The sequence below is a fragment of the Suillus clintonianus genome (assembly GCF_016758775.1).
Source record: "Suillus clintonianus strain FC179 chromosome Unknown DEU56scaffold_122, whole genome shotgun sequence".
In the NCBI taxonomy this organism is placed as follows: Eukaryota; Fungi; Basidiomycota; class Agaricomycetes; order Boletales; family Suillaceae; genus Suillus; species Suillus clintonianus.
In genome coordinates, this window is record NW_024539346.1 from 16,614 (window position 1) to 30,594 (window position 13,981).

The window sequence follows — 13,981 nt, forward strand, 5'->3', positions numbered from 1 at the left end:
CGATCTCCCCTTCAATGTCCATGATGATTTGTCTTCGGCATCTGTGTCATTTTATGGTTGTTACCCGATTGAACATTTCAATTTAATTTGGTCCGAGCACTCCTCTTCCGATGGACACCCTTTGCGAGAGTGATGGTATCTCTATTCTGCGATCCTTCTACGGACATCGTCACAGAAGTCTTCCATCGGCGTTATGCGGAGCACCAGGAAGGTTTGAACCCTGGACCTCGCATAGTTCACGAATTATGTTGGCCCCTGACGTACCGTGTGATGACGCCCACCTCGTTGCAACAATCACTGGACCTACTTTTCTTGCCGTGACCAATTTTACTCTTTGCGATGCCTTGAATTCCTGGACATCCCTTGGAACCGAATGAATTCTCTCCCCCTACCAACATGTCGATCTCCGCTTTTCGGGACCCTGTTTTGACGATCTTGTTCACCACGACCCCCTGGAATTCCACTACCTCTGAAGGCCTTTGTATTCCTTCGAGCTCAGATTTTCCTCCGCCATTCTCATAGCTTTGGACGCCTCACTTGGGTTGACATCCATTGAACTTACACTTTCGTGATGGACCTTGCTCCTGTGCAACGACTTTGATCCTTCCGCAAGGTGTTCATGTTGGTTCAGCCCTGTCCTCGTATGCCCTTTGTCATCATTCCTTTCGATGTTCGTGATGGAGTTGTGCTTGGCATCCGCCTGCTTTTTTTAGGTGTCGCCCGACTGAACATCTGAGCATTCCGCCGATTCCGCTTGCGATATGATGCCTATGCGGGTGTGTATTTCTTTTCTACGAGTTGCAATTTCTGATGGATACTAGGTCTTCTCATGTCCATCTCAACAGCGACGGCGAACCTGACCTTCGATCTTGGCCATCGTCCTTTCAACTGGTATGCGAGCACGTGTGGCTGGGACGTACTTCAGGCTTGTGTGCTCCCCGTATGGACTATTCCTGACCATCCCAATCACTGTATCTCGAAAGCCAAAAAAATCTTACTGATCGAACCCGCGGCATTCTACCCTTATCGCCGAGGTCTGCTAAATCGATGGGAACTGTCTCAATGTATTCCAGGGTGATGTTGTCATTTGTGCTAACCTCACTTGTTCCCAGGCCGTGACGCTACGGCCTCCGCCATCACTCGATACAACCCAGAGACCCATTCGTTTAGGTTAAAAATTTGTAATTGCTTCGTTGACTTGGCAAGTGCGATACACGCTCTAGCAAGGTCATGAACCATACTCTGGCCCAGGCTGCATCTATGATTCATATTGGGAACTCATCATTGTATGGAAATATCCTGGCGGTCCTTGAGATCGAAGCAGATTTTAACCTAACTGTCTCGTCCTGGATCACGCATTCCGCGATGTGCTATACAGATAACGTATATTTCCTCTCCCTTGTCACACGCGATCGGTCACCAAAGAGGATGAACTACTCACTATGGCAAGTCTAATAGCAGCCTTGCCGTGGTCTCTTCCCACCTATCACTCACAGTCCTCGAGGTGCCTGTCAAATCTAACTGTGTCTACCTCAGCCTGCTTTCCCTTTCGGTCTAAGGCAGATAGCGTCAACGGATACCAACTCAATCGTGTTGTGCATCGTGATCACGCTGACGGCCCGCTCTAAAACGTATTGGTAATCTAAGCATTAGATAGGAGTTGTATCATTAGCCTGGTGACCACACTGGTGGACCTCCGGTCAAGCTACGCGGAGCCCCATATGTGCGTGATTGATAGACACGGCGTCTCTCTGCAGGTATAAGTGCTACCACTCCGTGGTCTTTCCCAGATATCCTCGTTAACGTTAACTTTGTCTTCACTTCAGACGGACAGCATGGCTATATCTACACTCACTCTCAACGACGGCAATCAAGTCCCCTGGATTGGATTTGGCACTGGCACGGCTCTCTACCAGCAAGATGCACAGAACACTGTCGAAACTGCAATAACCAACGGTTTCACCCACCTTGATGGTGCCCAGATGTACGAGAATGAAGAGAGCTTGGGTGCCGGCATCAAGGCCTCCGGCACGCCGCGCTCTACACTTTTCGTCACCACTAAGCTTCATCGACTCCAGCCCCACCAGACAGCTAAAACTGCGCTGGAGGTATCGCTGAAGAAGCTGGGTTTAGAGTATGTGGATCTGTACCTCGTGCACGTGCCCGGCGACCATGCTGGTCGACTGCAGGAGGTGTGGAGGTCAATGGAGGAGTGCAAGAGGGAAGGACTATCGAAGTCCATTGGAGTGTCAAATTTTGAAGTTGCGCATTTTCAAGAGATCTTGGAGGGCGCTGAGTTTACGCCTTCGGTCAACCAGGTGAGCTAAATTACATCAGCAACAGTATTTCGTTTGACAACCCCCCTCTTGAAAGATTGAGATTCACCCGTACGTGTGGAAGTCCTTAAAGCCTGTGATCGCGTTGCACAAAGAACACGGCATCCTCACTTCCTCTTATGGTGGCCTATCGCCCCTCTTCCGCGCACCAGGAGGGCCTCTGGGCCCCGTCATCGAGAAAATTCGGACGCGTCTTGAGTCTACTCGAGGACAGTCCGTGTCGGCCGGTCAGGTGCTCAATAAGTGGTTGCAGCAGTATGGCATTTTGGTCATCACGTAAGTTTTATCTGTTGTGGATGTGCTGCACAGTGTTCCGGAGGCTCATGTAGTATCTATCAGCACGTCGAGCAAGGCGGATAGGATGAGAGAGTATCTTGATACAGCCAACGTTCCGGAGTTGACGGCTGAGGAAATTGAATTGATTGAGAATGCTGGGGCACAGCGTCACCATAAATTCTTCGTACGTTCGGTTGTTTAGAGGCGCATTATATGTACTGATCAAAATTCTTTATAGTCGGACTGATATTTATGCAGGCAAGGAATGGACAGCAGGTAAATGGTGTAATGCAACTATCAACATCAATATAATGATTACCCATTTCCCCACCCTGTTCTAAGTAAGTAGTGTGAGATTGGCCCTGAAGGAGCCACATCACTGTCCCCTCAAGAGCTGCGCGACGCGGTCGATGACCGGACCGGGGACTAAAATGAGCATGCGCAATCACCTTGCATCACATGATGTCTAAATGCGTAGCTTAGTCAGCAGTGCCTGCAAACCTTGAAAGCGAAGTTTAACTTGAAGCTCAAAGCCTAAGCATGGAGTGGCTCTCGGTCTGCACCGCTCCGACGTCTGCGATACTGGTACTTCATGCCAGTGTATGTTTGCCAAATCTCATTTTGTCTCCCTCATAGAATGTGTCTCAGTTGTTTGAGTCACTGATCAAGATTGAAAATTCATTCTACACCACCACTGGCAGATACTGCAGTCGTGAAACGTCACAAAATTTACGTTGGATTCAAATGTCTTACAATCATTGCCATCGACGAAGGTCGCGTATGTATATATTTAAGGCCGTCATTTGACCCAACCTCATTTCCACTTGCTTCACTCGTTTTGACCCACGATTTTATGCACATTCTGTGGTATTCGAACATCGATGGGACGAAGCCGAACCACGAATTTGGTGCGGAATTCGGATGTCTCACAACTGCAATAATTTTTGTTCGGGCCCCCAGGGCATCAACTGAAGACACCGTTGCTTACAAAAGGCTGTCGTTTTGCTTCGTTTTGACCTCCGACTTCCCACTGTGACACTTCCTTTGTGGTATTCGATGGAATGACATCAATCCGCGAACTTGGCACGAGGGAACCGATCTTCAGGATACGATTCGGATGGATCACCTGAACTTGCTCTAAGTTATGGGCTTGGGTTCGGGCGAGAGGAGTGCCTCACTCTCCGTGGCTGTCCTTGGTCCCTCGTTTGTTCGGTGGCACTTCTTGGATCTTCGTGGCTACGCAATGTCCTAGTCTGTGTCGATCTCCTAGTCGATCTCCACTTCTCAAGACTCTATTCTGACAATCTCGTTCACCCAGTTGTTTAGGAATCCGACCTGCGTCTACATCTACCACTGAGTCTATTCACGAACGCGAAGGAAATAACGATCGTCTACCCATCGAACCGAACTGAACGCTGGGATCGGTCTGAACTTGTTGACTTGGGCGCCTGATTCCGATTTCAATTTAGACTAGAACGCTGCCTGTCCAACTCCGTCACCATCGATATACAAGGTCATTGGCTGGCTTCGACTGCACGATCGATCTTCGTCAAATTCAAGTAGCACTTTCAGCAATTACCAGGATATGGTTGAGCCATCGGATTCTAGCCGTCGAACTCATTTGTTGCATTTCGCGAGCAGCTGAGGCGGTTAATTCATCAGCGGTCGGTCCTCACTTGTTAAATCTCAATGCCATGCGCCTGGTACTTAATTTAAATTTCTGGAGCTCATACACCAATCGCTATTTCTCACCCTTCCCAGTCACATCACCAAAACCCTTTGTTTCTAGATTCAAGGGTATCGGGTCTCGGGTTCTCAGACCTCAAAGTGCTGTGGCATGCTAATGTATGCTAGGCGCAAACAAGGTACGTCGGGATAGTGTGAATGACCTCTTGGTCATTCACACTACTCCAACATATTCTGGCTTGCCATGCACATGATGCACTTTCCAAGCTTCTCCAACCACAATGAGACCAAGTTGCTAAAGAACTTAGAACGTAGTATCGAGCGCACTTCGGAGCATTGGTTTTGGAGAATATCTAGCTAGATTAGAGCGGGCGTGTTTTCTACTGTTGCTATTTCAATTTTGTATTCAAAGCAAGCAAAGAGGGCGGTGAGAAGAATCCTCGGCATTAATCCCTTCATTAGAGTCACGTCAGACAAAGTCACGTCACATGTGTGACCATCCAATATTGTGGTGAGTCTAACCTCGCTTCCAGTCAACGCGCAGCCATGGTGTACCATAATCTCAAGGGTAAGTAGTCCTGAATTATGGTCTGGAACTTTTGAATGAAGCATTTAGACAGCCCTGATCAAAGGAATAAGGGCCTGCAAGGTAGATCTTTCAAATCCACGGTCTTGAAGTCACCTTAGACCCTTGCAGACTGTCGCGGATGAGCGGGCCCTTATCCAGCAGGAATCAGCCGCTATTCGAGCGTCGTTCAGAGAGGAAGATGTGTACGCGCGGCACAACAACATTGCAAAGCTGCTGTACATCCACATGCTTGGGTCGCCCGCCCACTTCGGTCAGATAGAATGTCTGAAACTGGTCGCGAGCCCGCGATTCACAGATAAACGCCTCGGATATTTGGGCATCATGTTACTTTTGGACGAGAATCAAGAGGTTCTCACTCTTGTAACAAACTCGCTGAAGAAGTACGTGTTATAAGTCGTGATCCGTCATCTCTGAATTTACTCTTGCAGTGATATGAACCACTCCAACATGTATGTCGTTGGTTTGGGACTCTGCACATTCGCAAACATTGCTTCGGAGGAAATGTCGCGAGATTTGGCGAATGAGATCGAGAAGCTTCTGGGCTCGAGTAACACTTACATTCGCAAAAAGGTGCACGCACTCCCTATACGCATCGTGTTTCAAGTTTTGACGGGAACATACTTCAGGCTGCCTTGTGTGCTCTTCGCGTCATCAAGAAGGTTCCTGACCTTACCGATCACTTTATCTCGAAGGCCAAAAATCTTCTCACCGATCGAAACCACGGCGTGCTACTGACAGCAATAACCCTCACCACCGAGATGTGTCAAATTGACCAGAATTGTCTGAATGAATTCCGGAATGTCAGTGCTCCCTGTTGTGCTAGCAAGCTTTTCATGATCCATTATTCACGTGCTTACAGGCTGTACCACTACTTGTTCGTAATCTGAAGGCCTTGGTCACCACTGGATACAGTCCCGAGCACGATGTCTCTGGCATCACAGACCCATTCTTACAGGTCAAAGTCTTGCGATTACTTCGTCTACTTGGCAAGGGCGATGCACGTGCTAGCGAGACCATGAATGATATCCTGGCGCAGGTTGCAACTAACACTGATTCGACCAAGAACGTTGGAAATTCGATATTATATGAAACCGTTCTGACTGTCCTTGAGATCGAAGCAGATTCCGGTTTGCGCGTCATGGCTATAAACATTCTTGGCAAGTTCTTGGGTAATCGGGACAATAATATTCGGTCGGTTATAATTCAATTCCTAAAATGATCTTCACTCACTTCGCCCAGATATGTCGCCTTGAATACGCTGAACAAAGTGGTCGGAATGGACACCAATGCAGTTCAACGACACAGGAATATCATCCTAGACTGTCTGCGGGACGGAGATATATCCATCCGGCGGCGTGCTCTTGAATTGTCATATGCGCTTATCAATGAGCAGAACGTGCGGATCCTCATTCGCGAGCTGCTTGCTTTCCTTGAGGTGGCGGACGACGAGTTCAAGCTTGGCATGACCACACAGATATCGCTCGCTGCCGAACGATTTGCTCCAAACAAACGGTGGCACATTGACACTGTGCTTAGGGTGCTCAAGCTGGTGAGTGGTTCTCAACATCAAAAGTATTTATCCACTCAAGTTCGTGGCAGGCTGGAAACTTTGTCCGCGAGGAGATCTTGTCTGCCTTTATCCGTCTTGTTGCCCATACCCCGGAGCTGCAAGCATACACTGCGTCCAAGCTGTATACTGCCCTCCAAGATGACATCTCGCAAGAGTCACTAACATTGGCTGCTCTGTGGATAATCGGTGAATATGGTGATTTACTCTTCGAAGGCGGCGTCGTGGACGAGGACCAGCCCAAGCAGGTCAGTAATCATCTCCGTGCCTGGAATTGAGAATTGATGACTTGCCTCTTCTAGATCACCGACAAGGACTTATTGGATCTACTGCTTACCACCCTCGACTCGCCCTACGCAAACTCCCTCACCCGTCAATTCCTCATGGCAAGTATTACCAAATTAGCCTCCAGACCGACGACAAGTTCGCCACAACAACAGCGAATCGCTGAGGTTCTCGCAAAGTACACCACCAGCCCAGAGTTAGAACTGCAACAACGTGCTGTTGAATTCGCAAGTTTGTTCACCTTGGGCGATTTAAGGAGTGGCGTCCTAGAACGGATGCCGCCTCCGGAGCTCAAAGCTACTGTGATGGGCATCGGTGCGTGGATTTTTGAATTCGACATGATGACGTTCTGACGTTTTCCCAGTCAGTGAAAATAAGCCCGTTGGGTCCACGCAAGGTGGGAAGGATGCTGATCTTCTTGGTGACGAGTTAGCACCGCCGACGCCTGTCGTCAATGGCCAGGCCACGCCCAACAATCAGGACCTCCTCGCAGAGATCTTCGGCAGCAGTCCTGCTGCTCCATCCCCGACTCCCGGTCGCACACCTTCCATTTCACCGCAGCCCCAGAAGAGCAGTGTCCAAGATATTCTTGGTTTGTTCGACTCTTCCCCTTCCCCTTCCCCAGCGTCGCCCGCTCCTGCTCCATCCGCTGCCATATCTGCTTTCGCCACCTTCTCTCCACAACCACAGAGTCAGGCGCCTCCCCGACCTTCTCCGCAACAACAGCAACCACCTGCGCCAAGGCTAATTGCTTACACCGCCTATGATAAGCAGGAGCTCAAGATTACCCTTACACCTCAAACCTCAGCTGCGCGACCAGGTGTCGTCAATATCATGGCTCGCTTCCAAGTTTCCGGTTCGAATGCTGCTACCGGGCTCAACTTCCAGGCCGCTGTTCCAAAGGTAAGAATCAGGAAATTTTGTTACCATTCCACTGAGTTGTCGTACAGTCACAACAACTGCAAATGCTTCCCATGTCGAATTCCGATGTTAAACCAGGTACCACGGAAACCCAACAAATGCGTGTGATTGCGCCGCCTGGTGTATGCATCCCTTTCTTCTTAATGTTGAAATGGCTTTCTGATTTTTATACAATAGTCCAATATACGGCTACGGCTACGTTTATCATATACCCTCGCTGGTCAAGCAGTGCAAGACCAGATAGATTTCTCAGGTTTCCCGCCAGGGTTAACAGGTAGCGGTTAGCTTGTGATCAGGATGTACGGTATTCGCTATCTAAGCTGTCGCACTCACTAGGGTCAGTATCTGGAACACACTTGGTCTAATGCACACCCGGACAAAGTAGGAATGACACCGGCTACCCTTGACCTTTATCACGGCAAGAACAAGAAGCGACACCTTAGATTCAAACTGATTCAGCTTTGTCTTGATCGTAGCAGAACATAAGTTGCTCACTATGTTGAATGTCCTGAGACCATGCCAACTGTTGAATCGCCAAGGGATCTTCACAGCACACGTGTGAGATTGGAAGTTCAACAAGAGACAGACACGTACCATCCCTAAGCCACACATCTACTGGAGGAGGTGGTCTCATACGAACAGGGGGATCTCTCAGTAATTCCAAGGTCTTGAGACGAGGACAACGTTTGATGATAGCAATGGCGACGTTTCTTTCAGCTTGTGATCCCTCGAGGTCCCGCTTCACTCCCCAGTGAATATGTTCCAGCGACGGGAACAATGCCACCCATCCAGCTAATGCAGCAGTGAAACTCGGGGAGGGCAACTCTTCATTTTGGCCCTTCCAAATAATCGTGAGGGACGCAATGGGCGGCATTGCCCTCTCTAGATCTCCATTGCTTTGGGACAGCAGCCAAGACGTGTGTTCCGTCTTGACTGCTATAGAGGTGACGTAAACTTTGTCTCTAGATACCATAGCGTCGAGACAGTCGTTCAAGGATGAGATGTAACCATCCGCATCTGGGTCGCTGATGGTTACATATTTCAGAACTTTGAAGGTAGGCTGAAGACGAAGGATGTGCTTGACGTCATTTGGCAATCCAACGAGTGTCCTGAGTTTGGGGAGGGCGTTGAGGGTGAGGACCGACTTGTCCTGTGCCTCGTTATCCTCCAAGGAGAGGCCTTTCGTAGTCAGTGAAGTGAGTCCGTTGTGACGTCGCAGAAACTGTGTCAAACATTGGAGCGACAATGAGTTGGAGGAAATGACAAATTCTCGAAGGTGGCGAAGGCGGAGCATTGACAGGATATGAGTCCATTTCGGCGCATTGCGAAAGCGAAGGTCGAGCTTTAACGATGTGATAGAAGAATCATTGAGTGTCCGAATGGTCCATGTGCTCATAAACGGCGCGAAGAAGTAGTCTGTTGAAAGATTGACTGTCTTCAATGTGGTAAGGGAGGGGGTTATTGTGATCCAGTAATTCTCGTCACGTTTGTGACGACGAAACAACTTCCTACAGAATCTGGCAACAGTCTGCGTGGTAATAAGCAAATCGTACTAGGGATAAAAGACAGAAAACTTACATCCACGGTACTGACGACGCCTTCCAAGCGCAAAGCGCGGGTCAGATCTGTCACTCCTGGAACCCATGCTCTGTCTGTGTGTGCCCCAGTTATGAGCATGTCTTCGCATCCCTTTTGCTTGATGACGATCATTAGATCTATGAGTCCAAAAATGACATGTCTCGAGTATGGCTCCATGCCACGACCAAAGCGTAAGTGGAGGTTGCGGAACGGCTCCAACTTTGAGATGAGGCGTGTAAGATACCTGAGTTGGGTGTAATTGTTGACAGTGCAGCAGACGGAATTACATTTCTTGACCCAGAGTGCCAACAAAAGCCCGCGTAATGCAGCTATAGGCGGCTGGCAGATACTGGCGGGCGCGTTCGTAGGGGCATTGACGCCCGCGTACCGATCGAAGTAGACGGTGAGTGCCGCAAAATGAAGTTGTTTTGACACTATGCAAAGCACGAGGAGTTCATCATTTGCCAGATTCTTGGATATGAGACATAGGAGCTCGCTTGGAAGGTCAGAAAGACAGTGCATCGTCGAGGTCGCGATAGCTGCAGACACAGCATGTACAGAGCACGCAATGCGGACGGCAGCGATTTCAATGCCAGCCATGCATATTACCTTAGACTCACAGCCACTACACAGAAGAGTCCCTGTCTTCTATTGCCCACGGCTGCAGACCCCTGTACATCATGGTGGGTGGCATACGGTGGCATACTTTGGCCGCCATGATATCTACGCTCAATCTAAGTGCGCGCGCGCTCTTCTACGCTACGCAGCTACAGGAAGCTTAGGCGTACTTAACAGCTTGCAAAAGTCAAATTCAACAACCAGCTGGCAGCGGGCGCCCTAATTAAGGATACGATCCAGAAACGCAACTATTGTCACATTGCATTTTGGAGCAGAGCCTCCAACAAAAAGATCACTGGGCCCAATGCAAATACATTGGGTTTAAATGCCTACAGAAGACATTCCCAAATCAATGATATTTTCATCTTTTGATACATCTACTCGAGGCGCCTTGGGAGGACAGCTCCGACACCGATAGCAATCCAAACCATTCCAGCCATCAACAAATACACCATATTTCCACCAAGTATTTGCTTCTCAATACTCAGTGAATAAGCAGAGTTCACCAACGCTGGCCCAACAGCGCGTGTGACGGACACCACAGTTTGTGCAAGGCCATTTGTTGCACCAATTGATGCTCGGTTGGGCGCAGATGCATTGATGTACATGAACACGACACCTGTGCAAGTGACACGAAGTAAATATTCATCTCGGTCTGACTGAGTCACTGCCACGCGCACCATATGCAGAATATGAGATTACAAATGCAAGGAGCTGCAAGCCTACCAGGAGGTAGACAAAGCAGCTCAGTCCCTGTGCTTTGACTGTGAAACTGATGACTGGAAACAGTGCGAGCATTGGGAAGCAACTGAAGACGGAGAAAAGATATAGATTTCTTCCTCCTAGCCAGTCATGCAAGTGCACAAAGAATAACACCTGGAGCACTCCGTTTAGAATACCAAGCACAGCCAGAATGATGCCAATGGCTGGAGTATCCAGTCCGAGGCCACCCATTTCAATGGGTGTAGCATAGAATACTGGTTGGACAGCACGAAACGAGATTTCGATCAGAGCAACGGCGGCGTAAGCGCAGGTTGCGATGACTACCCGCGTTACTAGCAACTCGCGGAACGGCAAGGGCTTGACCTTTGATGCGAGGTTAGAAGTCATAGCCCGTGAAACAGTTGTTTCGCTGTCCTGCAGTCCGAGACACTGAGCAAGACTAGTGCTAGGTTGTGTGCTCTGTGGACGCGATAAGTTTCCAAGTCAACTACTTGGGGGATTGACAAACCTCACTGAGAAATAAGAACGTAACGCACCACCATGCAAGCGCTAGTGTTCCTATCACGCCACAAGGAAGGAAATAAGGATATACATTTAAGAAATAAAATCTTGCAAAGATTTTCGGGTACCGGACTGTTGGATGTGAAAGAAGTCCACCAATAAGAGGTCTGTTAAGGATTTCAGCCAACCAAGAATTGAATGACAGGAATGAACGATCACCCCAGAGCAATACCAGCCTGCCAAGCAAAAGGAACATATCCATACGCCTGAGGCATATTAGTGGAATCTGTGATATCTGCGATCATGCTCTTCATCACCACCACGTTACCATTGAGCACACCACATAGACAGCGACTTATGTGGTTCAATACAGGATCAATTACTAATTAAAGGTCATCCATACCTTAAGATGACAGTCCAAAAAGTTCTTGAGAGTCCAAAAGAGAACATAGAAATAGAGATGCCCGTGAGACCAATCAATATCACTGGCTTGCGGCCAACAAGATCAGACAGACGGCTCCAGTGAAAAGTGGTCAATGCCTCAGTTGCAAAGAAGAGTGATTGCTACATGGATAAAACATTAGGAAATTCGTCGCGTGATGGCAATTGCGTACCAACAGGCCAACGTAAATTCCTACACGAGCTTCTTCGCCATGGGTGACTCCTATGTCTCGTATCAACTGGACGTCTTTCCGTCATCACATGTTTGGGTGCAATGCAAGCAGGTGCTGACCTGTGGTGCAAATGGCGAGATGACTTGCGAAGTCATTGGTTCTAGGACTTGCAGTGACAGTATTATAGAAAATTGGCGCCACGGGAGAGGCATCTTGCCTGTCATGACCGGCTTCTGTTGCAGTTCTACACAGTCATTAGCATGCAGCAGAGGAGTCTCTTCGTCAGTGATTTCAAGGGACATGATTGCTGTGCGCCTAAGGCTGGTCGACGGTTTAGCTTAAGTACAAGTCAAGGACAAGTCCCTGGTCGTGGCATTCGTGGGGATATTGGAGATCACTGCTCCCCGTGGATGTCGCTACGCCCTGCCAGGTTGGCAAAGATGACACACGCCAGCATTATTTGCGTGCAGATCCCGCGTATAGAAGTGTTCTTTGGTGCTACAAAAAGCATTTGAACCACCAAAAGAGGTCAACCGACTTGGCACCGCACCTTCGATGCCGGGAGCCTATGTAACATGCTCAGGATAGGATGGTCAGCTTGTAAGTTCCCACCCAAATCAGAATACAAAGTTACCGATCAAAATCCGTCTGCCAAACACTGGAGTTCTGTGTTTTTAGTGAGTCGTTTTGCACACAGGAGGTGACGAGACATAAACGCCCATCGCCATACTTGCGATCATACAATGTGTCAAGTTGCCTTCAAGGTACCGGTTATCGAAAACGCGGAGTAGACTGTGGCCGGTTTACCAGTGTCACAAAAACAATGCCAATCTGTGCAAGCCCGTCTGTTGCGCCCACGGACGCCGCGTTGACATACATGAACGTAATGCCTGGAACATCAGATCAGAAACTTAAACTTTAGTGAAGAGAGAATGACAACAAACTATATGCAAAACCCGTGCTGTAGTCCCACCAAAAATTATACACTGACCAACGACAACGATAACCAGAACTTCATACCCACAGATAATGACAGAAGAACGAAAATCTTATGCGAGAAAGCTTCGAAACCAGCCACAAAGTCACTTGGGAAATATAAGCTGACGAAACATTAAGTGTAGCATATCATCGAAGGACATGATATTTACGCTCCCTGTTCTTGTCTTCGTTTCGACCGTTGCATATAGTCCACGTCATCATGTGAAACGCTTCAAAGTCACGGGTGGGTACTTCTACACCGAATATACTCCGCGGCTTGTCGATGGGAACGTAGGAGGCGACAGTACGGAAATTGTCAGTCGAACCTCTGAGGAGTTGTCTGACTGAATTGCAAGTGGAGTTTCTGTCGTTGATCAAGCTGACACAAATGTCAATGTTAAGAAGAGGATAACCATAGATACGACTTACACACCTTGGTAAGTAACAGAATTACTCGTCCCAACGCATGGCAGACGGGACCCAATAGGCTCGTCCATAGTGCTCGTCTTGGGAATCGAGCCAGCAGAGGCCATCTCGAAGAAGCATATTCTCCAGAGCGGCTCGAGCACGTTCTCTCGTCCATCCTCGACGGCTCTCCAAGATTGCTTCAACAATCCGCCCTCCTTCCACTTGTGCCTCCGCAAGAACCACAGCCTGATCTGCATCGAGTTCCTTGACTACGCTTCTTACCATCTTCCCTCCACCATCAACGTCAAGCACTTCGTATCCGGCGCCGAGCGGTTGGAGTGTCTTGATGCTTCTTATGACATCTTCCTCTGTAATGACACTGCTCTCGACGTTACGTAGGTTGCTGACCACACGTACGAGCTCCCCCATTTCTATCACGCCTCCGTTCCTTTCTCTCGTGCTCACGCACACATCTACTATCTGAACTCCCAGCTCATACTGCCAATCGCCCATTCCAAGCATCTCCGCCCACCAGCCGCCCTTCCTCGGTCCAGCGAGCGGGTCCACACCGATTGATGAGCACATTTGCTGGAATGCATGGCGAAACGCTGGATCACTACGGATGGAATCTCTGTGTGTCGTTGCAAAGTGCTTAAGGGCCGTTTGGAATTGTTTTAGTTGTGACTGTAGATGATCGACCTGGGTTTTCGAGAGCTCTGAAGATAGTTCTGCAAAACGTTGTGATACTTGTTCCCTGTCAAAAGCAGCGAGACCAACACCGCGATGCATATTGGTCGCTTCACTTGAAACTTGGAAGTTAACCCTTCTACGGTCGAGAATGTGTGTCAGTCACATGGTAACGGAGATAAGATAAGTATAGGCGTAGGCATAAGTATTACGG

The 13,981-nt window shown here is 48.8% G+C and overlaps 5 protein-coding genes across 5 annotated transcripts; 2 read left to right on the forward strand and 3 right to left on the reverse strand.

The window, feature by feature from the left end:
* Nucleotides 1-1,679: 1,679 nt before the first annotated feature.
* On the forward strand, nucleotides 1,680-3,071 carry DEU56DRAFT_833394 (NADP-dependent oxidoreductase domain-containing protein). The gene is made up of 5 exons (XM_041354653.1): nucleotides 1,680-2,318; nucleotides 2,374-2,612; nucleotides 2,676-2,796; nucleotides 2,851-2,888; nucleotides 2,955-3,071. The coding sequence occupies exons 1-4, from the start codon at nucleotides 1,836-1,838 to the stop codon at nucleotides 2,857-2,859; spliced, it is 852 nt and encodes a 283-aa protein (XP_041203003.1). The 5' UTR covers nucleotides 1,680-1,835; the 3' UTR covers nucleotides 2,860-2,888; nucleotides 2,955-3,071.
* Nucleotides 3,072-4,844: 1,773 nt separating this feature from the next.
* DEU56DRAFT_746434 (adaptin N terminal region-domain-containing protein) lies at nucleotides 4,845-7,945 on the forward strand (the record flags this gene model as incomplete). Its single annotated transcript, XM_041349201.1, has 12 exons — nucleotides 4,845-4,866; nucleotides 4,919-4,947; nucleotides 4,996-5,267; nucleotides 5,316-5,457; nucleotides 5,514-5,687; nucleotides 5,747-6,078; nucleotides 6,127-6,436; nucleotides 6,487-6,702; nucleotides 6,757-7,054; nucleotides 7,104-7,642; nucleotides 7,690-7,782; nucleotides 7,838-7,945. The coding sequence occupies 12 exons, from the start codon at nucleotides 4,845-4,847 to the stop codon at nucleotides 7,943-7,945; spliced, it is 2,535 nt and encodes an 844-aa protein (XP_041203004.1).
* A 160-nt stretch (nucleotides 7,946-8,105) lies between these two features.
* Nucleotides 8,106-9,838, reverse strand: DEU56DRAFT_918028 (uncharacterized protein; the record flags this gene model as incomplete). The annotated part of the gene is made up of 3 exons (XM_041358065.1): nucleotides 8,106-8,203; nucleotides 8,255-9,188; nucleotides 9,239-9,838. 3 exons carry the CDS (start codon nucleotides 9,836-9,838, stop codon nucleotides 8,106-8,108), a joined length of 1,632 nt encoding a protein of 543 aa, XP_041203005.1.
* Nucleotides 9,839-10,070: 232 nt separating this feature from the next.
* On the reverse strand, nucleotides 10,071-12,180 carry DEU56DRAFT_904562 (major facilitator superfamily domain-containing protein). The gene is made up of 7 exons (XM_041356676.1): nucleotides 11,814-12,180; nucleotides 11,695-11,760; nucleotides 11,484-11,644; nucleotides 11,300-11,434; nucleotides 11,088-11,247; nucleotides 10,537-11,038; nucleotides 10,071-10,475 (listed from the first exon to the last, which is right to left on the reverse strand). Exons 1-7 carry the CDS (start codon nucleotides 11,994-11,996, stop codon nucleotides 10,234-10,236), a joined length of 1,449 nt encoding a protein of 482 aa, XP_041203006.1. The 5' UTR covers nucleotides 11,997-12,180; the 3' UTR covers nucleotides 10,071-10,233.
* A 500-nt stretch (nucleotides 12,181-12,680) lies between these two features.
* On the reverse strand, nucleotides 12,681-13,933 carry DEU56DRAFT_864791 (EAP30/Vps36 family-domain-containing protein). Its single transcript, XM_041355374.1, has 2 exons — nucleotides 13,106-13,933; nucleotides 12,681-13,051 (listed from the first exon to the last, which is right to left on the reverse strand). Exon 1 carries the CDS (start codon nucleotides 13,867-13,869, stop codon nucleotides 13,123-13,125), a length of 747 nt encoding a protein of 248 aa, XP_041203007.1. The 5' UTR covers nucleotides 13,870-13,933; the 3' UTR covers nucleotides 12,681-13,051; nucleotides 13,106-13,122.
* Nucleotides 13,934-13,981: the final 48 nt, after the last annotated feature.